The following is a 26351-nucleotide window of genomic DNA, read 5'->3' as shown; positions in this document are numbered from 1 at the left end:
AACAAAAATTGACTTCGAACCCGGGGCTTACATGTTCATTCCAAAATGAACTTTGTAAACGTGCTCTTACACGTGCATCGAGTCATTGCAGCTGTTATGATATCATCTAAGCCATGCAATCTCGAACGTGAATGCTGCATGCATGCTATGTACCATATGTCCATATACATTCATCAATACGTTGTACCAAGGAATTGCATTGTGCACCAAACCTGCACTCGGGGCTGATTGTGTGAGGCATGAGTTGAAGCTACAGCTGGCCAAGCCATTACACACACATTACAGTACGTATACTACACACATAAGCATAAGGGTACAGCTGTATTATGAAGAAAGTTTGAGCGACCAGAGAAGCACATCTCACATGAATATATCCAATCTGTGCAATCGATGCCTACTGATAGTGCCTATCGACTAGTCTAAATCATGATGCATACACTTTTTAGTGCAATTCAAATCATTGTTCTCATTATTTCTACTCATTAAGAGCTTCACACTCCTACTTTCATGAAACATTATTAGAAAACCAGTCTTTGCTGTAACAAATCAAATTTTCAACATACTGATACACTTTAAATCCAAGTAAGATCTTCACAACCAGACAAGTCATGGTGTATGCAAATGTTTACAATTCAGTCAAATTATTTCTACTTGTGCTGACTTTCTAACAACTGGTATGTCTTCTCTACAACTGTCACTTGAAAATTCTGCATAGTAGCAAGTGAAAACTGCAGGGGGGGGGGGACCTAAAGGAAATTGTTCATAAACAAAAACTGTTTTATGTTGCCTTGATATCCCCTTTCTCATGCCATCGAGTCTTGCTTTGATTTTATTGCTGATGTGCTAGCCTGTTGGGGTGCATCAAAAGGGATTGATATCATTTACTTATTTGTATGTGTGGGTGTGTATGTGTGTGTGTTTGTGTTTGTGTACAGTGTAAATACATATGGGCAGAAAACTGGCTAAAAGTATCTTTATGCTGATGTGTCTGCATGCATGCTGTATTGACAGTTTTAGTTCAGAATGACTTTAAAGCTTGTCACAATCTCATCTTTTGTGTCTGTTTTTAGATTAGTCTTGAGGTATTTCATGGGGGGGGGTTCTGTTTTGGACTACCATACTGTTGAGATGCAGATAGAAGGGTCAGATGATGAAAGTTATATCTAGTGGAAATCTTAGCTAAAAGAGACATGGACATGCACTCAGATTCAGTGACAATCCTAAAGAGAGAAAGCAGCACATGAATACCTGGTACAGACCCAATGTATGCCTAGGTCTGATGGCTGCACTCATCTTCTCTTCCTTTAATCACAACTCTTGAAATCCCACTCTTGAAAATGTCACCATCAACTAAGGGAAAAAAGAAAAATCTCTTGCTATAATAAAAGCAATAAAAACAATTTTATATAAAAAATTAACACAACCACACATTGAAATATGTCATGCTTGCAATTCCACCATCTGTTAAATGCTACACATATACATTTTGTTTTTAATAAACAAGATAAAATCAACAGCAGCTGTAACATTGTCCAAATGATCGTATGCATAGTTATTTTTCTCTCAATCTGACTAATATGTAATGTGAGATAAAGGTTTGTTAAATAACATTTAATCATCATAATTATATACAAATAACTCAAGAAGACCAATTAATATCTGCATGCCATACGGATTCATGTGTGTACATCACATCAGCCAGTAGAGATGACATGCCACAAGTTTCCTTCTTTCCTCCAACTCCCCCCCCCCCCCCCTTCCCACTCAACAGCCTTAAAAATATATAATAAAATGAAATAGATAACACAGACAGTGTACTGGAATACAAACTGTAGATAAGAGTATTCCACACATGGTAGAAAATTTTCAAATATAGCAGGAAATGGCAAGGACCAGCTATTTGCCGAGTCTTCCCTTGCAACGTCCCCACTATACACAAACACACAGGCAAGTGTCTCTTTGGTTGGTCTTTAGGGCTAGAGTGTATGAATATCATGAAGAGAGACTAACCACATGGACTATTTGGAGGGGAGAAACAACAGGGAAAATATGGATGACACACAAAAGTTCAAATTTGCATATTGACCGATTCTGTGACGCGCTTTGTGTATCATCGGCATGGGCAGCGCCATTACTGCGGTGTCCCAGCCGACCCCCCTCCCCTATCCCCCACCCCCTCCCTTCATTAGCTGAAAAAAAAACTGATGCATGGTTGTTTTAGCCAATAGGCGTCTCGTACTGAGTGCGCGAACGTTTGCTTAATGCGCAAACCTTTGTTACAAGTGCGCGATAAACATGTTGCCTGGGGGGTGGGGGAGAGCGCGGGGGGGGGGGGGGGGGGGGTCGGCTGAGACACCACAATTTGAGCTAATGGCTGCGCCCAGTGCCACAAATTGTCTGCTGCCCTCAACGAACCCGAATCGGTCTATAGGGTGTAGCAAGATAGTGATAGGTAAATTGATAGTTCCTAGGACAATGCAGTTACGTTTTGCCAAGATCATTCATTTTGATAGCTATCCTGCAATCAAGGTTTAGCCAAGTTAAAAAGAAGAAAACAAGTGAGGAGAGGGAAAAAAAGAAAGTAGGCAACTTGAAGCTTTAGACAAAGACTTAAGAGCACAGGTGAAATGAATGGTTATCACTGGGAATATAGGCTCATGAATATTGATAGAATAAATAATGGTATGTGTTATTTTTCTTCTAGACTTGGGATGAGTGGACAAAACTGCATAAATTCTGGAAGCAGGGTAATATCACTGCTGGAAAAAGCCCCATCCCCCACACCATGACAAAAGAAGGGCTCTGCTTCCACAATATGAATGGGGATGTGGCTATTAAACCTAACTACACCTGAGGTTCAATGCAGTAAATCTGTCATGGCAGGTGAAATGAAAACAAACAGTTCAATGCAGATTGGGAACACAAAACACCGACATAGGGGCTTTCCAATCAGCAAGCACATAAATCACGGCATCATAACTCATCTTTGATGCAGCCCACACCCTAGGAGGGAACTATAAATAAATCAATAAGATGGGAGAGGAATACAGCTGGTAACGCCATGGTTTCAGAATAACATCTTACTAGCTACTTTACTACTGATAAACATTCCTTGTGATTAAAGGGATAGTATAGATTTGGTCGAGATGGGAAATCCAGATATTCTAACTTTTTGCAAGATACTTAGAAACCACTTTTGAATATCAAAGATACAATTCTAAGAGGAATTCAAAGTTTATTGGATGAAATCAGTTTTGATGTGGCTGAGATATCCAAAAACAAAGTGGTCCTAAAAAAAGTGGGACCCACCTTCTTTTAGGACCTCTTAGTTTTTGGATATCTCAGCCATTCCAAAACCAATTTTCATCAAATAAACTTTGAATGCTTTTATATATTTCAAGAGAGGTTTTTCATTATCTAACAAAAAAAGTTGGAAACCTGAAGCCCCATTTCAACCAAAACTATACGATCCTTTTAAATCTGTGGACAGCGACAGGAAACGGGGAAACTGCTATGAGATTAACAAGAATCCCTACAGACATTGGTTCATCATAGAATTACATGACAGTCAATGCAGTACACATATCTTACTATTTCATTCAGATAGAAAGTCTGAAATGGGACCATGAAACATGAAGGATTGTGTGAAAGTATCACCAAGGAAACTAAACGAATGATGCCAGGAGTTGCTACCCACATCAGTGGTTTGAGCCAACTTGGACAGACTGGTCCTTGACATTGACAGCAAACTACACATACACTTTGTACCACAGAGTTTGCTCTCCAAAGGGTCAAGGGAGAACCACCCCAGGAAAGAATAGCTATGTCTGAGATTCACAACACAATGCCAGGATACACACATAGAGACAACTCACAGCATCTCGAGGCATTCCTCTTCGTGCATCAAATAATACATATCACATGATCATGTCATAGCAGACAAAATAGAATGTTCTTCATTCAAGTTTACATGCAGATTTCATTTCCAAGATATTAACATAGAAGTATCAAAGTCACTCTTTGCCATTCTACCTTCAGTAAAGCAGGGCTCCACATTAGCGGTGGCCTGGGGCCACTAAAAATCTATGTCTGGCCACCAAATTTCCAAAACCACTATATTTTGGTGGCCTGATTGGCCCTCCAATCCACTTTAAATAGATTGTTACATTTCCGTTGATTTCAAGCCCCTACATTTCCTTTTTGTGCCACCAAAATCTCAGATTTAAAGATTTTAGCTGCCCAAACTGGCCACCACAGAAAAAGCTGGTGTCAAACCATGCTTAAGTATCCAAAATAACATATACGTTATGATTCAATGACTTAATACAATGTAACGTTACACAGCAGCAGTACTATGCATGCTGTTGCACGATCCTGTTGGAATATCCTTGGATTAGAAAAAGAAACATCTTTGGATTAGGAAAAAAAAATCCAATATCCTGTGCATGGAGACTAGCACAATAAGTGGTATGTCTGCAGTCATATGGCCCTTGACCCCTTGAAGGAGAGCACACACATCTCCCTGTCACATATGACATCAACTTGACTTTGATTTCAAGACATAAACAAAAAGACATCAAATAGGTGAGCTCCCTCCTCTCCCCAGCATTACAGCATTGTGTTATTCACATTTAACATGCTTCTAGTGATGTACATTGTTACTGCATTAACCCGCTGAGGACGGACTGATTTTGCTACAACACGCATTTCCCATAGACACCTGCCCGAGTATACTGTATACGCTATAATTTTCGCGTACATAAATTTTCGCTAATTGCCGCTGTCACACATTTTCGCGAGTGGTTAAATTCGCGATTGGGGGACCAGAGAAAATATGAAGTGGCAAAGAAAGTGTGAATTTTGAACTTACTAGCAAATAAGAATGATACTAGTTATACACTGCATGAAAAAGGCTTGCCAAACTCTGCGAACTAGTAAGTTAGAATTCAACATTTTTGAAGTGGTTAAGTCCATCGCGCTAGATTTCTGACGAGTGGTCCCCTTGCGATAATGGATGGGCTCTCTACAGTATTCGTAAGTAGACGTGGACGTGCGTAAACAAGCTTAGCCAGTATGGTCTGTTCGGTAAGCCGTGACATGGTATACTAGTACTGAAATGTTTGAATCATCAAGGCAAGGGATTCATTTTGGAAGGTAATATTTTCGCGTGTTGTTAATTTCGCGAATAGCTCCCGATTCGCAAAATTCGCGAAAATAAAACCCCCGCGAAATATATAGCGTATACAGTACTCAGGCCTCATCCGCAACGGGTTAATATAACAAAATTCAGAACACAAGTGGGAGACCCTGAGGGAAAGACAGACAGAGAAAGAGAGAAGAAAAAGGGAGAGAAAGAGAGAAGAGTCAGGAGCAGTGCTGTGAAATTATAACTATTGCATCATAGGATTACTCTGATGTTTTATCACATACTTACCAAAAAGAATGAAGAAATGTTGGATTTAATGGGAAACTTCTGCTCTTGTAGCAATAATAGAATGAATGCAGAAAAACTTTGTACTCTTCTTTGAAGTTGCAATGACAGGGACTCATGGATTTGTTTTTCCACAGGCTGATATTTTCACAGCCACTTCTTCAGCTTGACTAACAAGGTTTAATAGGTAAGCTTGATAAAGTAACCACGCATTATCTTCCATGCCTGTGTAACAGTACAAAAGACATTCTATGTGTATGTAAATTGGTAAAATTGTAAGGCTACACACCATTCTTCCAACATTGGATTCTAAGAAACAAGAGATTTCCTACTGCTTTGAGTCAAACTGAAATTTATTCTTTCCATGAAAACTGATATGATACTTTATAGGTAGTAATGTTGTTTGCACATCACAGGCTAGATGACTTGAGCAGATTCTCAGCATTCCGAGCATTTTTCGTTGCATCTAAAATAGTGTCTGAACAGATCACGATTTGCAATCAACAAATATACACTGTAGCAATACAATACAGACAGCATGGTATCATCAGTGACTTGAAAGCTGTACAGGAGAGGAACTGCTTTTTATATGCATCTGCAGTTACTTGAAGATATCTCTCACAATACCACTGTCAGAGAAGCAGAATTACTGATTTCTTCGAGATACAAATGAACTTGACTTGCTAAATTAGAAGATTTACATAATTATACAACTATAATGAATAGGTTTCAAGACTCTGGTTTTTGTTTTCTTTTCAAAGATAATGTGTGATGGGCTCACATATCTTGTAAAATTGGTCAATAAAAAGACATTTTCCAGAGCTCCCTCACCGCAAAGTCACACAGAATGAGACTAAAAGTATCAACTGAGCGTCCACCATGATAACTGCTACCAAACTGTATTTGTGACCGTGCACCTCAAAACGAACATAGAGTCGCACACACTGATTTTGCACGAGGACTGAAAATAAGTGAAATAGGTCAACCTAGCCGAACTTGACTTTTTCATATTTTCTGAAAGAGCGGGTCTTCTTTTACATTATGCTAAAATTTGGCATCATAAAACGGGCAGGAAAGTGTGTTTTTTTAGCAGTTTATCTCGAACATTTTTGGTTGAATGGTGTGATTAGGTGTGTCTTTCGAATCCCTTTTTCATTTCTGAAAAACCTTGTGCGCCACACTCTTCACTTTCAACTCTAATAACTTTTGAAAGGATAATGCTACTGCTTTGAAAGTTGGCATTAATTATGGATAGAATGTGTTAATGAGGCATGCTTAATTTCAGTTTAATCTGATAATCCCTTCATTGTTGTTACTCTGGTGGTTTACTTCCTGTTTTTTGTCCCATTCATCGCACAGCCAGCACGGTTTGGTAAAGATTAAGCGCTTGAATAGACACTGTACTTCAGAGCCTCTTTTCTCAGTTCACACTTTTCCTGAGTTTGTGCTTTCTTTCAATATTTAGATAGGTTAGGAGAGTCCATTTGATTTGAGTTATACATCATTTTAAAGCTTAAAGTCTGCTCTTTCAGAATATGGTCTTAACTAAAAATTCATGTCTGGCGACTTTTTGTTTGTTTTGAGGTGCAGGGTCACATTTACCATAGCAACTAATTGCAATGTGTTTATCATTAGTTTGCAAATGCACTGACATGAAGAGGACCTGCAATCTCTGTTATCCAGTTTCCTTGAAAACAAAATTCCGATCTGATTTTCACATTTCGTGACTAGAAATGAAATACATGTTTTAATACACAGCAGCACTTTTTATAGTACTAATGCATATTGTACCTCAGTTGATAATTCTCCTGTTTCTTTGTCCCCATGGCTTTGGCATCTTGGCTCCCAAATTCACAAATCGGTTCTCTTTCGCAGGGTAGCATGATAAAATATTTGTAGTTCGGTGAGTTAGTTGGATGATCAGTGAAGTAAGGAAAACACCTTCCTGCCATCATCAGGCATTGTACACAACCAACTACTCACTTCCTTTCACAATGGAAGAATAAGAATGATAATAATATATTGGGTTGAAGTTATGATGATGATAATCATTTCAATTATCATTGTCATTATTGTCAATGTCATCACCATCCTCATCATTAAAATCTTCCACAGTACTATCATCATCAGCATCACCACTAATCATTATAATCACAGTCATCACAAACATCATGGTCTACTCTCAACATTGGAAAAGACAAGAAGGAGCTAACTTTTATTACACAGTCAAGCTGAACTTGTCTGGTGTATGGAAGTGAATTACCAAAGTAATGAGAGAGTGAAAGGAAACTCATGAATTCATTCCAACTTAGGTAAATCAACTACCATCCTCTCTGCTACACGTACATGCTAAAGAAATAACTTAAATCTGAAAGCGATTGTATTCATGTTCGTTTCCAGTGGCTTTAGGAAGAAGATTGTATGGCTAAATCTGATAACTTTTTTAATATGTACACATATACCTTCACCAACTACACCAAATTTGCAGCCAAGATTGATTAGGTGATGCATGCAGTGAGCAAGCATGTTCAATAATTCTCACTGTCTAGATAGGCCAGACTGCTGGCTTGGGGGAGAGTCTCTGTGCATTTGAAATATTAATTTAGTATGCACTCCTCTTGAAAATACACAAGGGGGATTGGTGCCATGGTATCTCCTGCGTATGAAGTGCAACACCACAAACAATTCTTAGAACAAATCACAGCATGAGCAGCGCACCTTGCATGATTGTGACACAATTGTGTTTCTCAATAAATCAATGGGAAAACATATTCAAAGATCAGACTTACATAAGAATTACTGAATTATTAAAAAAAAATAATAATAATAAAAATGTGAAGCAGTTGGCAGGAAGGAGAGGCATTCAGGAGACAAGAAGGAGAGATGCATTTATCGTCACACTGCCGTGCTCTTCCCCTGAATGGACTGCTTGACATGTTCTACAAAGGCGTCTATTAGAACTGGCCATGCACCTGCAAAGATGATAATGGAAAAGAGAAAAAAACAGATATATCCTACATAAATCCTTTCAATCAACTTCTTCATAAACAAAACCTTCAAGGGAAAATAACATTTGAACTAGAAATGTCGCTATGGCGACTGGAATGCCTCTGCCATTATGCATGGTTCTTTCAGGCACTGCATAGATGTGAGGGAAATTACATTTGGAGGAGTTGATCTTTACCTTTGACCCAATGACCCCCAAATCCCAAAGATGATCACTGCCAGTCAGAACATGCATATGTACTATAAAGTTCCATGAAGATGCCTCAAACCATTTCCGAGATATGGAGAATAAAGTGAAATTTTAACATGTTCACTTGACCTTTGACCTTTGACCTCATGACCTGAAACTTTCTCTGGAGAACCCTCATTGGGTTATACATGCATACACTAATTTTTGAAGAAAATACCTTCAGGCACTGCATAGCTGATGGGGGAAATGGTGAAATTTTGAGCATTTGACCTTGACCTTCAGCATGTGCACCCAAAGGCTGATAGGCATAACTTCCCACGTTCATACATATACACGGCAAGTTTCAAATAGGATACCTCAAACAGTTTTTTAGTTACACTGTCCACAAAATTGATTACAAACAAAAGGACGGATGGACAACCCAAAAACATCTTTGTGGCGGAGGCATAAAAAAAACAAGAAGCCCAGTGGGTCAAGCGCTCACCTAAGTGTCACAAAATATCTTTCACGCATTCTAGTTGACTACTGAAGAACATAGTAAACTTGGGAGGCTTTGGGGGCCTCTACAGGGCATGGTGTAACAAAAGGTTACTGGCAATTGAAGGTCTTTACTAAGGGGGAATTTAGGGCCAGTTTCAATTTAGCCTATTAAAGGAAGTGTATAATCTATCAAACACAAAAGTGAAATTTAGAAAAGTTATGACATTCTGAAGTTTCGCTTATTTCTACAAAACAGTTCTTGTACAGCTGATACAATGTTCAAATGAGTGAGCTGATGTCATCACCTCACAATTTTCCATTTACTGTGAACAACAACAACAAAAAATTATATTTTGTGCTTTTTATTCCAGGCTGACTACCCTCTATTTATTTCAGAATTTGAACCTGGGGTGTAACTGCATTTGATAGAAACACTGGAAATGTCATGATTTGACGTACACACAGTATGGCAAATCATGGGGGGATGACATCAAACCTCTATTTGCATATTTGTATCAACTGTTCAAGAACTGCTTTGCAAAAATTAGCAAAACTTCACAATTTCATAAGATCCTTAATTTTCATCTGATTTTGATGAAACTTTTACTGTTGTGCTTGAAGGATATTACACTTTCTTTTCAGACTAACTTTCAGCTGTCCCAGATTTCCCTTTTAAGTGTATATAAAGATGGAAATAAAACGGCTATAGAAACCAAAGCCATGATATAAACGTGAATTAAATGAAAGTAGCAATATCAGGTTCAACACTAACTTTTTACTCAGTCACTGAAGTCTATAAATCTAAAATTCTAATGACCCCACCCCCCCCCCCCCACCCCCCCCAAAAAAAAAAAGAGACCAGAGGGTCTCGCGCTCACCCGAGTATTGCAAGTTCACCTTCCATGCATTCTAGCAGACTCTTACCTGAGAACATTGGAAACTTTGGGCGGGGGCAGCCTTGAGAGCTGTGGGCATGGAGTCCATTTGCATATTCTATCACACTGGTAAAAATATCTGCCAAGACTTCATAGAGGGTGGGACTATGCAGTTTGGAAAAAAAAAGACTTAAAGCTCTATCACTTCAGATTCTAGAGAAGAATATTATTGAATATTCCATAATCAGGAGGTTTGGAGCCCCCAAGGAAAGCATGTCGCCCATTCAAACACTTTGAGATCCTATCCCTCTAGGAATGCTACTTGCCAAGTTTAGTGAAAATCCATTATGTTGTTGGGGGGGGGCAGCCCTGGATCTGCAATGCACAAATGTACAAATGTACAAATTCAAAGTAACTTTGCTTGATCACTTCTGGTACTAGAGAAGAAGAACTGTAAATATTTCTTAATATGGGGGGGTGGGGGAATTGGGCCCCCTAGGGGTCCCCAAGAGGGGCATGGTGCCCTGTTGAACAAATTGAGATCTTAACCTCCTGGCATGCTACCTGCCAAGTTTGGTGAATATACATCAAGGGGTTTTTCAAGAATATGATGAACATGTACAATTTAAGTTCCCATTTGGACCCATCCCACCCCACTCCCCTGGGCTCCAAGGGAGGGGGGCACCAATGATTCTGCCATGAACAAACTTGAAACAACAGTCATCAATATACTGACTTACTGGGGGTGGGGCATGGTGCCCATTTGATGGAATTGAGATTCTATCCCCTTTGGGATGCTACCTGCCAAGTTTGGTGAAAATTCATCACGGGGTTTTCAAGAAGAAGATGAAAATGTACAATTTAGGCCCCATTAGGACCCCTCCCCACCCCCCTCCCCTGGATCCCAAGGGGGGGCACCCCTGATTCTGCCATGAACAAACTTGAAACTACAGTCTTCAACGTACTATCTCATACATTGTAGTATTAACTTTAATAGCTCTGTCACTTCTGGTTCTAGAGAAAGAGATTTTTTAAGATTCCTTAATTTTAGGGGGTTTTGGGCCCCCTGGGGGCTCCCTACTCCTTGCGTGTGTAGGGTGAGTTCAATACTTTTTTTCTCTTTTTTTTTTTCTCTCTTTGGGGGGGGGGGGGGGGGGGGGGGGTCCTGAACACAGGATCCAGGAATTCTGTAAAGAGAGGGGGCGCCTTTACAAATTTTAAGGCCCTGTCACACCTTTCCGGGCTTGTTGCGAGTAGGGATTTTCCAGCATGCAGGAGAATTTTTCTGTGAGCGGACAAGGAAGTTGAACCCACAAATGTAAAAATGCCCACAAATGTAAAAATACATTGCCCACAAATGTAAAAATCGCCCACAAATGTAGAAAATATCGTCCACAAATGTAAAAATTTCAACCACAAATGTAAAAACGAACAGCGCCCACTAATGTAGTAAAATAATTCATACATCAACCACAAATGTAGAAAATTTCTACATTTGTGGTTGACGTATTTCTACATCAGTGGGCGTTTATGCAAACTGTAATTATTTCAGCTGTAGTAGGCTCCCTACTCCTTGCGTGTGTATGGTGAGTTCAATTCTTTTTTTTTTTCTCTCTCTCTCTCTTTTTTTTTTTTGGGGGGGGGGGGGGGGGTGGGGTCCTGAACACAGGATCCAGGAATTCTGCAAAGAGAGGGGGCGCCTTTACAAATTTTAAGGCCCTGTCACACCTTTCCAGGCATGCAACGCGGGCTTGTTGCGAGGAGGGATTTTCCAGCACGCAGGAGAATTTTTCTGTGGGCGGACAAGAAGTTCGCGAGTTCTGTACTTGCGTCTTATACCTGCACTAGACGCATGCCACTTACCTGCTACTTGCATGTATTCCCCGTGACCTGGGTGAGAGCTTCGACGAGCACCCCGCAGTTAGCCAGCATCTGACAGTATTTAGCACGTATCTCGCCCTTAGTTGTCTGGAGGTGCACAAGCAACATGTTCGACATGCATACGCACAGACACACATCTCCCCACCGTACCCGGTTACACACACGCATTCGTACACATTATTTTGCAAGAAGCGCAGCCCTACTCTAAGTAAGTAGATCTATCAACGTATCCATATTTGTCATTTTTACATTTGTGGGCAACGTGTTGGAATCATTTCTACATTAGTGGGCGTTTTCTACATTTGTGGGTTCAACAGGGCATGGTGCCCATTTGTACAAATTGAGATCCTATTTCCGTAGATATGCTACCCGCCAAGTTTGGTGAAAATCGGTCATGGGGTTGTCAAGAAGAAGATGAAAATGTATAGAATTTATGCACAACGCACGCGGGATGCCGGACGAAGAGCAATCGCAATAGCTCGCTTGAGCCTTCAGCTCAGGTGAGCTAAAAATGTAGCAGCCTGATCTACACAGAAACATAACAATCAATTTTTAATCAATCAGGCCACCAAAAGAAGACAACTCTTCAACACATCAAACTTTTAACTGCAGTTCATGAGATTATATATGTGAGTATGCTAGTGGACTGTAACAGCTCACAGCTCATCCAAAGTCCAGACTACATACCTTCCTCATCATAGTTGCTCATGTCATCAGCAATCATATTGCTGAAATCAAGAAGTAGGTTCCACGTGTCCCTGGGTATTGACTTGTTGTGATGCTCCTACATGTGTACAAGGGGGGAAAAAATATATATATGTATATATGTATATATATCAGCACATCCAACTGAAATACAAATGTAGGTGAAGACATCAAATCTACTCATGTTTCCCATCAGTTCTCAATTTTTAAAGATGGATGGCATTTCTGGAAAGCATACATCTGTACTTCTTAAAAACTGATTGGAAAGTGCTCATGAAACTTCAGAATTTGATAACTTTTATCTTACATGTCTAGTTTCATTGAAATTCTACATTTCATTTGTTTGATTTGGGTGTAATCATCACAAGCATTGTAAACATGAAATGCCTGTAGTGTACACATTTTTTAAAGGATGAGGATAAGAATGCGAGATCTACTCCTGTGTAACTTTGTAGCCGCAGTATGATTTCTGACATGTCCAGCATCAACAACACAAAAAAACAACAACAGAAAAACAGTAAAAAAACAGCTTCCAGTTAGGATGAGATGGAGCAGAATACAAAATAAACTTTCAAAATTCAAATAATAGCTTGGGTACAGAATAAACTATAGAAAATATTTCAAAGCAGAATCTGAATACTTTGCAAACTCGATGTAGGGTCTGTGAATACACTGCACCTCGGAAGGTATTTGTCTCGGCACCAATCCATATTAAGGCCGTGTCACACCATTCCGGGCAAGCTACGCGGGCTTGTGGCGAGGAGGTAGTTTCCAGCACGTAGAAGATTTTCAGGGGGCAAACAAGAATGTTTGCAATTTTCATTCATGCCTTGTCATAAGTACGGGGGAACTTCTGCGGCTTGACTTGCGGGGAAACAAATTTACTCCCCGGAGCTCTCCGCAGTTGGTCCACACCTGACAGTATCTAGCGCGAAGTTGCCCGGAGGTGCTCACGCAAGTCCGATTTAACCACAGCCAAGTTTTGAGCATGACCAAAACTTTTTCCGGGTGAGTCGCGGGAATGCCCGTAGAGGTCCACGCAGAACGCCACTAGGAGACCCTTAGCGACAGTACTTCCCAGGCAATTCCCACGCAGGTACTTCGCAGTCCCGTATGCAGCCAAGATAATGAAATTCTGTGAGATTTCAGCCATTCCATTAGAGGAATTCCTTCACTGTATTGTCAGCCCCCACGCGACTGGTACAAAGGTCACACAGTATACTCACGAGTATAACGCATCCAGCTAGTAAGACAAATGCGCTGACTCACACAAATCCTTTTCCGCCTTCAGGAATGTCCGGTATGCTAGAAAATCCCTACACGTAACAAGCCCGAGTAGCTTGCCCGGAAAGGTGTGACAGGGCCTAAACACGGTTGCGGGTAAAAAAATATGCGTGCGCACCTCCGGGCAACTACTTTTGAGATACATGCTAGGTACTGTCATGTGCGGATCATCTACGGGGACCTCCGGGTAGTCAAAATTGTTCTTTGCAAGTCGCACGCAAGGCTGGTGTGACACGGCCTTTACTCTCTTGTTCCACTTTGCTTTGGTTTGCAATTCAGTAAATGAAACTAAACGGCTAATACTGTAGTCACTTTGTACTGGCCTTTACTTTGCAAGCCACAAAACATGTACTAATTGCTTGCAAATCAGAATTGTGCAGTCCACAGACTGTCTTATGGATTACTGTTGTTTATGAAATTGATAACTTTAATAATTACCAAGTTCTTTGTACACACTGTACTTGAACATGATCTGCAGTTTCCTACAAGACATCACTATGACCACAACTAATTCTGAGCATCAAACATACACTTGTAGTTACACTTGTCATGTGGTTTAATGTATTGTTCTAGTGATACATTTTAACTTTTGAGCATAGAATGGGGTCTCTTCTCTCTCAAAGTGCACTCAGCCTGAATATTTTAATTCTATCCCAATGCCAAAATAAGAATTTGATCTGAAGGATGAGTGAAGTGTCACTGAAGCAAAGTCTGGAACAGCAACAAAAAAAAAAAAAAAAAAAAAAACAGGTCCTGCTGGTAATGAGAGAGGAGAATGTTTTGTGCTCTAAGTCAGGGTCTCTGAATGACTTCATTTCACATGATCACAAGGAACTTCCTACACGCCGCACAGAGGTGCACATTCTACATACACTTTATAATGTGTTCAATCCTACATATTCACACCCAGACAGTTCACCCAACAGCTATGGCTTTTCAGAAGCAAACATCAGCTTGGGTACATCTACAGTGCCTCACACAGCAGTCAATATAATTGCATTCTCAACCTCAACAAACTCTCCCTTTGGCATACAATCAACATCCATAAACAAAAACAAAAAAAGAAAAATAGAAAATAACCAGATCAAATTAGCTGCTATGCAAAGTCAACCGCAATGCTTTCGCTTTCTCATTTGTTGCTCATATATTGCCGTAAACTTGGCCTTCACAGACATACATGTACAGAAATAATCTTAAAGGGGATGGCTAGTAAGCGATCAGTGGGAATCAGTAGGAATGCTGAGGGATGATTGTTCCAATCCTTGTGGGATTCATTTAAGAGTACATTATATATCTATTGTTGTGTGAAAATTATTTGCTTCAGAACGGTCTCATATTCAAGTAATGTGCAGATTAATGCCCCGTCACTGACCAGGCACGCTAACCTGGAAACATTAAACTGCACATTACTTGAATGTGAGACCATTCTGAAGCAAATAATTTTCACACAACAATAGATATACATTGTATAATGTACTCTTAAATGAATCCCACAAGGGCTCATCTAGTAGACTACGCCCTACGGGAGATACAAGCATTCGGTTTGGAAACACTACTGTCAATGTATCACACACTGTAAAAAATCTAGGTGTTCATTTTGACCAGACACTGTCCATGACAGATCATGTCAGTAGAGTGTGCCAGACAGTAAACCTCCATCTGAGAAACATATCTCATGTTCGAAAGTATCTTACAGAAGATGCATGTAACCATGCAGTGCGCTCTCTAGTTCTGAGCAGGCTTGATTATGGAAATCCTCTGCTGGCAAATATGAATGTCAGTGATGTGAAAAGACTTCAAAAAGTCCAAAATCGAGCGGCTCGCCTGGTGCTTGGTGTAAAGAGAAGATCCCCGAGTGCTCCTTTACTGAAGCAGTTACACTGGCTCCCCATCAAAGAGCGTATCGATTTCAAACTAGCCCTTCTTGTCTATAAATGCATGATGAATACCGCTCCTCAATACCTATCCAACCTACTAACCACCCCTACAGCCACCAGATATCAACTCCGGTCACAAAATGATAAGACAGTCCTACAAATCCCACAAGCAAAAACCAAAGCTTTCGAACGTACGTTTTCACATGCTGGATCTGTTGTCTGGAACACTCTACCAAAACAACTCCGTCTATGTGATTCAGAGGAAATGTTTAGAAGGAAACTCAAAACTGAACTATTTCAATTGTAACTACTAAGTACACTATATGTTCCTATGCTTTGTGAATGTTGTTCGTTGATGTATGTACAGCACTTTGATCAGGTCCTGTAAAAGCGCTCAATAAGAAATAGTTATTATCATTATTAGTTATTAACAATCATCCTCCAGCATTCCCACTGATCAGTTACTAGCCTTCCCCTTTTTTTTAATCTTAATTTTTTTTTCAAACAGCACTGTGATTACTTTTGACAGAATAATCGAAGTTAATGACATTATTAGTTGAAGGCAATATGTGATCTAAAATGCCATTTTTGCACAATATTGTTCTTTATGTAAGGAAATGTGTGCTCTTTTTCAAAGACTTGTTAATGAAAGTGCAGTCAAATTAACCTCCACATTCCAAGCTGATATTATCGTCGAATATTCACATTTTTAGCCATACACAGTAAATATATGATACTGGCTCTTTGAAGGATTTTATTGAAAAAGCACAGTGACCTTTTAGTTTGGCCTTGGCCCTTTTAAGACTGACCTTTAACATAAATCATTTTCTATTAATGTTTACCTTTCTTACCTACTTATATTTATGATAGACATTCCTATATACTGAAGATATGGCTGAAAATGTCACTTTTCATTCCAAAGCTCAGTGACCTTTGACTTCTGGAAAGAGAACCAGCACAAACTCTTTTTCACATTGAGTTTATGTAAGACTGCCGTCCAGAAACTACATTGTATTTGTTGTGCATTATCTGTTATCCATGAACCATGCCAGACTACTGTACAGTGCATATCAAAAAAAAGGTAATCCAACTTTGGAGGGCTACTATTTCATAATTATCAGCTATTGAGAGCACACTGCTATTTGTGAGGAAAGGGGAATTCTTCCTCTTTCCATTGATACCTATTTATGTTGATAAATGTCATGCATGACTGAGCACATGAACTTTAAAGACAACAATGACAAATTGCACTTTTTCCAAGTTTGCGTGTTATTGCGAAGGAACAATGCATATCTCACTGCATGGATGAGATTTGTCAATGAAAGTGGCCAAAGAGGCCAGCCTGTACGAATGCAGATTTGTGTTTAGGGTTTGTGTTTAGGGTTTTTTCCTAACCTTTTATGGTTCATAACCTTTAAGATGGCCACCTTTAGGATAACTAAAGTCACTCCCACAGTGGTCAACCCACACAATCCATTTTCTCTGTTCATATTCAACACATAGCTTGCAGCGACAAACCATGTCTTAAATATGAAGAGAAAAAAATGGATAATGGTTTAGCCTTTATGGGAAGGACCAAGTTTACAACAACGTGGCCATGTTGAAGGCTATGAACCATAAATGGTTATTAACACGAACCTGCAGTCATGCAGGCTTGCCTGATGATTCGACCACCTCCATTGACAGATCTCATCCATGCAGTGAGATATGCATTGTTCCTTCACAGTAACATGCAAACTTGGAAAACGTGCAATTTGTCATTGTTGTCTTTAAAGTTCATGTGCTCAGTCATGCATGATATTTGTCAACATGAATAGGTATCAATGGAAAGAGGAAGAGTTCCCCTTTCCTCTCAACCAACATTGCACTCTCCATAGCTGATAATTATAAGATGGTAGCCCTCCAAAGTTGGATTACCTTTTTTTTGATACGCACTGTATGCGCTATATATTTCGCGGGGGTTTTATTTTCGCGAATTTCGCAAGTCGGGAGCTATTTGCGAAATTAACAACACGCGAAAATATTACCTTCCAAAATGAATCCCTTGCCTTGATGATACGAACATTTCAGTATTAATATACCAAGTCACGGCTTACCGAACAGACCGTATACTGGCTAAGCTTGTTTACGTACATATAGCACGTCCATGTCTACTTACGAATACTGTAGAGAGCCAATCCAATTATCGCAAGGGGACCACTCGTCAGAAATCTAGCGCGATGGACTTAACCACTTCAAAAATGTTGAATTCTAACTTACTAGTTCGAAGAGTTTGGTAAGTTTTTTTCATGCAGTGTATAACTAGTATCATTCTTATTTGCTAGTAAGTTGAAAATTCACATTTTCTTTGCCACTTCATATTTTCTCTGGTCCCCCAATCGCGAATTTAACCACTCGCGAAAATGTGTGATAGCAGCAATTCGCGAAAATTATAGCGTACACAGTATGCCATCATAGTACAGTCTAGTATGCTCTGGCATGATCTACCTTATTACCTCCGCCAAGGGAGGAGGTTATGTTTTCATTACCATTTGTTTGTCTGTGTGCAAAATAACTCAAAAAGTTATAAACAGATTTGCAGGAAAGGTCAGGAATGACACAAGGAACAGATGATGAAATTTTGGTGGTGATCCGGAAATTTTTATGGATTTTATGAAGGATTTTCAATATTTTGGCAGGTGAGGTCAATGAACTTGGGAGTTCAAGCTGTGCATTTTTTAGGTTTTCATACACGCACAAAAGTGCGTGCTCTAGTTTCTGCTAGGGCGAGGCGTTCCACGCAGCTATAAGTTGATGACATAACAAAAGGCTTCTATATTGGGGAATCGGGCGAATTTTAGCATGCATAAGTATGGGTGGAAATCACTGATGTCTATGGAAGAACAAAATCATTGGTGGAAATTAGTTGCTTGGCGGAGGTCTGTGCTCTCGTTATGGAATTGAACATGGCCAAACATATTAGCACCTCAGTCACAGAAAAGGAATAGTAAGTATATTCTTTGGTTTTCTTATATCTCAGAACCAAGACCAGACGAGACCTGCAGACAATTTAATATCTGACATGCTATTCACAAATTTAAGTATTCATAGTGGCAGGGGTCGCACTTAACTTTTTTTTTAACTAGCCAGGCGGACTACTTAGAATCAATTTTGACACTGAAGCAATATTTTGGCTAGCCAGACGGACTAGTTACTTCAGAATTTTATGATTTTTAGCTAGTCCGACATGATTTTGGGTGGCCAATGGCCAGCGGACCATCGCCAATTTCGAACCCTGTAGTGGTCTTATACATGCACATCAATGCTTTCTTTAGTCAACTCTGGCTTTAGGCATGTGCTTCACTTACTCGTTAACACTAAGTCATATGGAAGTCAGTGTATTTAACCATTCAGAATGAAACCTTGAAAACTTCTCTCAAAATAGACTTTCATTTCATCATTGGGACACCTACCTACCACGGACCGTGACAAATAACACAAAATATTTAAATCAAGACATCACTTACTTTGAGAAATTGACACCATTCATCTAGGAATTTGAACCTTCCCCGCAGCAGTATATTCCAATAAGCAATTGCCATTTCCAAGTCTGAAATGTGAAACAGAAGAAAAATAATCATACAGAAACCATCAGTTATCATATCAGATTTGTATGCATGATAATGACAGTGACCACTGATCGAAATCATCGAGTGTGTCATTCAATAAGAGGTACATGTATGTTAACCCTGAAACAGCTGGGGGGGGGGGGGGGGGGGGTGGGTTGAATCACACCCCCCCCCCAACAATTTCCATGACCATTCCACAGCCTGAAGTTTTTTGGCCGTGCCTCTCACTGACTTTTTACTTTCAAATCTCACACATATTGTGATACCACTCTTGCAAAAATCGGCATACAGTTACCATACTGCATGACCTTTGAATACATGCTCGTCAGACCAAAAATGGCTCAAACATGTGATCTTGTGTCACATGTCACTGCAAATGAGTCAATGCAAATTGAGTTTTCTTACCTTATTCAAAAAGATAGGATTATTTTCACTTTCATTGACTGAAATCAATTGATGCACTTTAGCATAATTATGCTTGAAATAGGTTCTGTGATAAATTTGGTGAGAAAATAACAAAAAAGTATAAAACAAGGAAATACATAAGAAATTAAAAAACTATAAAATATATAAGAAATTAATTTTGATACCAGATTTTTTTTACTCCATGTTCACTGTTAGGAATGCTACAAAGAATATTTACACCAAAAATTAGGATTCCAGGAGCTTTACTTTCTAATTTAAAAGCAAAATGCATGATTTCACACATATATTAGCATTAAGGATTGATAATATAAAATATTTTTAAAAAATGAAATTTTGATTTCTCCTTTTTTATTACAGATGACACCACAGGTGAGCCAAAAAAACAGCTAAGAAATCCCAGCCTGGTTAGGGTTAAAATCCAGTTAGAATGAGATGTAGTAAAATGTAGATTTCTGACCCTAAAATAAATACATGCTACTAACATAAAACAAAACAAAACAACATAAGATCTGCATTGTAAATGGGAATCATGCATGAAACAGGAAACAACACTTTGGGGGGCTATCTCGTTGTATGCAGATGTTTCTACTTTAGAATATGTATCAGCCAGCAAAGATTTGATCCAAATCAGGCCTTATGGAGCAAAGCATGATGGTAAACAAACACACCACATTACCTAAACTCTTCTGCCCTGGGTTCTTTGCAAAGTTGAAGGTGAATTGATAGAAGTCTTTGAATTTTGTTGAATCTCGAAGTTCATTCTCCAGTGATGTGATCTTGAGCCTCAGTTTCTCCACTGAATCACAGCTGTAATTAAGAAAATCACAAACATACATTAAACACAACTAAATAGAATAGTTACATACAAAATAAATTACACAACACAAATACAAGTCAACAAACACAATGATAAATTTCATTTTTCTTCACCAAGCGATTGCACTGCATACACAACATTATACACAACTGTTTGCATGCATTTGCACAACCATCATACAAATTTTGTATCTTGATGTCAATTACACATGTTCTATCAACTCTACTCTCTCTACTCTTGGACAGACTCTGGCATCCAGATGGCCAGTAATTAATGCTGCTCTAGGTCATCCATATGCCAGCACTCTCTCCACTCCTTACTCAACCATTAGTCATGCAGTGTGTGTTTTGCTTCCAGGACTAGTTTGCCTTTTAGGACGTTTCACCTTTTTTTTTTCTACTTATCAATGCAAGCAAATTCTACACATAGTTCGCTCCTTTGGGGGAAGATTTTGTTTTTCTTTTACATTCCCTTCATTTCATGTCAGAAATCTTACTTCCTGATTGGGCTGTACATTTTACTATTTATATTGTATCTTGCCTGACATGAAATTCTACTTGCCCCAGGCAATCAAGCAGGCACTAGTGCTGAGCCCTGTCCATCCAAATTTAACCCAGCTGTAAAGTTAGCAAGCCCATTCAGGCATAACAATGTGCCACAGTCCGACAGGAAGGCCATTGTGACAAAATAGAAAGTAAAAGGATTAGATAATCTGTGTGAATCAAAAACTAATTTCCAGACAGTTGTGAATCAGTGAAGAAAGCACTCGTGCATGTGTGCCCATCAGCAAACAATGCACTGTATTGTAAGTGAAAGACACATCCAATACTAAAAACTCACCCCAAGTCTGTCATTCCCTCTAAGAACTCCTTCCGTGTGAACTCGCATTGCGTTGCTGCCCTGAACTTCCAAGCGATGACAAGTACAGGCCTGCTGGCGGGATCAAGATTGAGGTCTTCACAGAACCGTGCGACTCCCTCTGCAAGAATCTTGTCTTCTTCATGGGGATCTGACACAATTATAGTACAGATAGTTGAAAGACACCAACAGATGTATTGAGAAACTCTTATTTTAATGTAATAGAAGGGTTTTCTAGAATAAAGACATGCTGAAAGTATATATTAAATCATTTCTAAACTTAGTTTCCCTCATTTCAGAAATACCTTTCATAAGCATGAGGTTTTTTTCTTTCAAGATTTCATTAAACCATCTATTAGATTAATTGAACACTCATTGATCAGTTGTTTCTTCATTTCATTATTTTAAGCAACAATTTCTATGTAAGCTGAACTCCATCAACATTATCACTGAACTGTTTGAAATAATGGATATTAATCAGAATCAAATAAAAGAAACAGCATCAGATCCCTTAAAGGCACATGGTCCCGGTGGTTTAGTCAAATGTGTACGCGGGCACACAGCGCAAGTTTCCTACAGAGACCTACACTATCGACTCCTCTTTAGCGCCTACGCTGTGACCCATTTCCCCGAGTCCGAAGAAGTCCGATCCACTGTAGTCAGTGGTCCAATCACAGTTCGGCCCACGATCCGGCTGAGGGGGATGACAGCTTTAGCAAACTTCTTTTGTGATGTCATACAGGGGAAACTCGGTATAACGAACACTGCTATAACGAGATATCGGTTATAACGAGGAAATTTTCTCGATCCCAAATTTCCTTCCACACAAGTCTATGTAAAATGCTACTCTTATAGCGAGATCGGCTATAACGAAATAACTGCTATAACGAGATAAATTTTGTGACTTCCAAACAAAGAAAAACATAGTAAATCAAACCTGCTATAGCGAGGTAAAGCAAAATGCCTTCGGTAAAGCTTTACTTCGCCTGTGCTATCATCTTCCGAGATTGTAAAGCTTGATGCGCCAAAAACTGTCTTGTACACACATAATCATTTTCTTCAGTGCACCAGGTAGCACTGCATGTTGTACGTGTGAAGTGTGTGTGTGCACGCACACTGATACATGCAGAAAATGTGGTGGGACGGCCATATGTATACATGACATCATCATGACGTTTAGCAGGTGTGAGGCAATCTGATGCTGTGATTGGCCTTCTACTTAGGGAATTCCCCGTCTTCACACACACACGCAGTCATAATGTCAGAAGTGTCAGAAGTCAGAATGTGTCACATACACACACAGCATTGTGCAGACCATTTTTATTCAAGCTTTCCACACAACACACACCCATACGATATAACCACATACCAATCCACAGACGATCTTGATACAATCGCAAGCTATATAAATTTACAAATTCAAACATCTACAATAAGAAACACATTCTTGATATTGGAATTCCTTGGCGAAAAAACATCTTCTTACCCATAAAGGTGAGTAATTCCCTCACACACAATATCAAGTTATCAGTATTGATTGATATATGATGGGTAGTCCCACATGTGCAAATTAATGTCGTTATTTTATGCCTTCTTTTATGCCTACTGATATAACGAGATATCGGCTATAACGAGGAAAATGACTCGGTCCCGACCATCTCGTTATATCGAGTTTCCACTGTACTAAGAAGCACATAAGCATGCTTCCTAGCATTACTACAGACTGCGTGATGCGTAGAGAAGACAATGAAGGCAACGTTACTTAGCAACACCTATGCGCTTTACTCTTGATGACAGCTCAACTTCGGCAAACTTCGTATAAATGCTAACGGTGATCGGCAGTATCATCAACAGCGCCCTCTACACTACCGGGATTATGCGCCTTTAATCATATGAGACATTTATTTTAGTATCCTTTATCAATAAGTGGTACTGTAAAACGAGGAATGTTTCGCGAGCGCCAAGATTCGCAAAATAAAAATGCACGCGAAAGTTCTTGTCTACACTATATGCATTGAATGCCAGTGGCAGTTCGCGAAAATTTCATGCCGCAAAACAGGCCGTCGGCTCCAATTCGCGAAAAATTCATGCCGCGAATATATCATGTTTTACAGTATACAGTCCTTGTAAATATGAAATATAATCATTTGTAAGAATTTCATTAATTTCTTTTTCTCTAAATATTTTAAAGAGCAAACATCTCTACAATACATGTCTTTAGAAAATAATGTGAGAAATCACTCAGACACCCTTTAGTGATATTCCAGAGTATCGTATCACTGAATTCCTTACTTAGAACTACAATTATATAGAAAAGTAATACCAGAAAGTTCTAACAGCTTAAATCAACAAAATAAAATGAATCATTAGAATATTGTGTGAAGTTCACCAAATAGTAAACTATGTCTGAATGGAAATAAATAAACACACAGCGGTACCTTCCTGTCAAAACAAAACTATCCTATCCATGACAGTTCTTTCAAAGACGTAGACATTTATGTTTTTGTTTTATTTGGGGGGGTTTTCTGTGATGCTTGTCTAACACAAACCTGTGGAGAGGTAATGCAGTGTGACCACAGCACCACTGCACTGTCAAGCTGTCCAGGCAAGTTGAGACACTGTTAAAATTTTGAAGCATTCCATACTCCTAATTGATAATATGAGTTACAATGTATGACTTCTATGTACAAACTGTATGTCTAAAGGTACCTTTTTTGGTGAGAAAAGCAAACAAAAGAAAAGATCCGAGTTGTCATTAACACCAACTGTTAGTAATAAAAATATTAATACAATATGGGCATCATTCATGGAAAGATAGGTAGCCGCTCAGGGCCTAATGTCAAGGTGCATTCCAGTGCTCTAAATAGCTAGCGTCATTGAGCACTAGATGGCGTTCTCGCGCAAGTACATCGTTTTCTACACACGCATTGCTCAACTCTTCGCGATGATCGCTAGCTGTAGCAGTTATGACAGGGTGCATTGATATCATTCTTTTCAAAAGTAATACGGCCCTATGTCAAACGACATGTTCGAATCACAAACCTGAACTACTTTTGCCTTCCTTGTACGTTGGTTTGAGTCTGCTACGAACCGCTAAGGTAGCCCGAGGAGGACGATCTGTTAGCACGCTAAGTCGAAATTTCGCACTTATTTGTAGTGACCTTGGTGTATTTTGTACTTAATCCACATTGCGCAAAATATGGCAGTGTCGAAACTTGACTTTTTTCAAAATTGAAGTGTTTTCTGATTTTTTGAAAGGAAGATTTATCGACCCCAAGTAAGCCCATGTGGTAAGAACGGTACACGAAATGGACCTTGCAATGCCTGTTTCAGTGAAATTGGCTGCCCGATCGCGCAGCCCGTGGAGAACTTCGCGGTTGCTCCCACGGGAGTCGCTATAGGTATTGTGTGATTTACGACTGCCCGCGGACGCCGCGCGGCAGCCGCGCGCTGGCTCGGCGCTAGTGAGCTCTCTACTTATGAATATGATGATGGGCGAATCGAAGCCACCGCTACAACAGGCCTACGTGTACGCGAAAAGTTATTAAAATGCGAGATTTTTCCAAGAAAATGAAAAGATGGACTGATTTAAACACTGTTTATGTGTATGTTACATATCAATCTACGGATAATTGATCTCATTTCATGGTTCGGTGAAAATCTGATTTTCTTATGATGAAGGCTACTAGTCTAAAGCGAACCAGAGTAATATGAACCAACGCATACGCGCACACGCATACCATACTGAACTGTGCTAGATTTGGAGCGTTTGAGCGCTCTGAGCCTCTGTTGAAAAGCATACCTCATGAGCTATTTTTAGAGGGGGTCATGACCCATGCACTTCATAGCAAAAAGGGTCATTCACCTGACGCGCTTAACCTACTTCATTTACACTACAGATGTCCCGAACAAAGCTCTTTGCATTATGACGTTTGTGTACTTTTATGTTACGCACATTCTTCACATGCGAACTTTTGGTACGCTTTTGGTACCCTGCTGTTGGAGCACATCGGGAAGTGGCCCACTTTTATAAGTTTTGGCTCGGTTCAGTACAGTACGGTACACTTAGGAAGCATTCAAGCACTCCTCTGGACTGGAGCTGGAACAGTATGGTACAGTTCGCTTTAGGAAATCAGTGGAAATAGGAGAGCGCTCGTGCCTCAAAAGGCACCCTAACGTTAAGTTTCTATGTGAACGTGGCCGTGGTTTGCAATACGCATACGGTTTAAGCGCGAGGCCCGGCCCTGCCCCCCTGGACCCGACATTGCTTAAAAATTACTGAACGAACCTTTATATCTCCTGTATAACTGATCAAGAGTCTTCTTGTCCACTGATGGCCTAGATTCCCTGTAGTACAGTTCTGGTCTCTGGAAGTAGTTGTCAGATGCAATGTCCAGCCTCCAGTCGTGCTGTTGTAAACAGTAAATGGCAGTCTTTTCCCCAGTATTGGTGAACGCGATGAACTGCCGGACTTTATCTCTCTGCGACGACTTTAATTTATTCTAAAATGATATATGCGAGAAACAAACAACACAAAACACAACTAAATCGTAATACATCTGCCAACATTAGATTCGGGTATCACTGCGATAGAATATGACGCAAAATCTTACCATTTCGGACAATTTATCTGTCGATTATTTTGACATAACTTCGAGGTTGCATTTGCTGTGCTGTTTTCTCTCCGTACAATACGTACAATACGATGAGTATTCTACTGCGCAGTTTTCCTCCCTGTGTGTCATTTAATTGAGTGCATTTGGTCTTCTATTAAAATCAACCTTAAGTAATGTAAGGAGCTTTTTAATTCATTTACTATTCATATTTATTTTTGTGATATTTGCCTCACTAATATATTCAAAATTTAATATTTTTAACATAGTAATTTCAATCGTAACATAATGCCCGAAATT

At 39.6% G+C, this 26351-nt stretch overlaps 1 protein-coding gene across 1 annotated transcript; it reads right to left on the bottom strand.

The window, feature by feature from the left end:
* Positions 1 to 8273: 8273 nt before the first annotated feature.
* On the bottom strand, positions 8274 to 26125 carry LOC139736298 (DCN1-like protein 1). The gene is made up of 7 exons (XM_071647028.1): positions 26052 to 26125; positions 25727 to 25940; positions 21421 to 21589; positions 20440 to 20570; positions 19236 to 19318; positions 12551 to 12647; positions 8274 to 8403 (listed from the first exon to the last, which is right to left on the bottom strand). The coding sequence occupies exons 1-7, from the start codon at positions 26052 to 26054 to the stop codon at positions 8327 to 8329; spliced, it is 774 nt and encodes a 257-aa protein (XP_071503129.1). The 5' UTR covers positions 26055 to 26125; the 3' UTR covers positions 8274 to 8326.
* Between the last annotated feature and the right edge of the window lie 226 nt (positions 26126 to 26351).

Source organism: Diadema antillarum, unplaced genomic scaffold (genome assembly GCF_040938485.1).
Source record: "Diadema antillarum isolate AM-2024a unplaced genomic scaffold, OU_Dant_1.0 seq00000635_RagTag, whole genome shotgun sequence".
NCBI lineage: Eukaryota > Metazoa > Echinodermata > Echinoidea > Diadematoida > Diadematidae > Diadema > Diadema antillarum.
The sequence above is the reverse complement of the archived record's forward strand: the minus strand, read 5'-3'. Positions and strand labels throughout refer to the sequence as shown.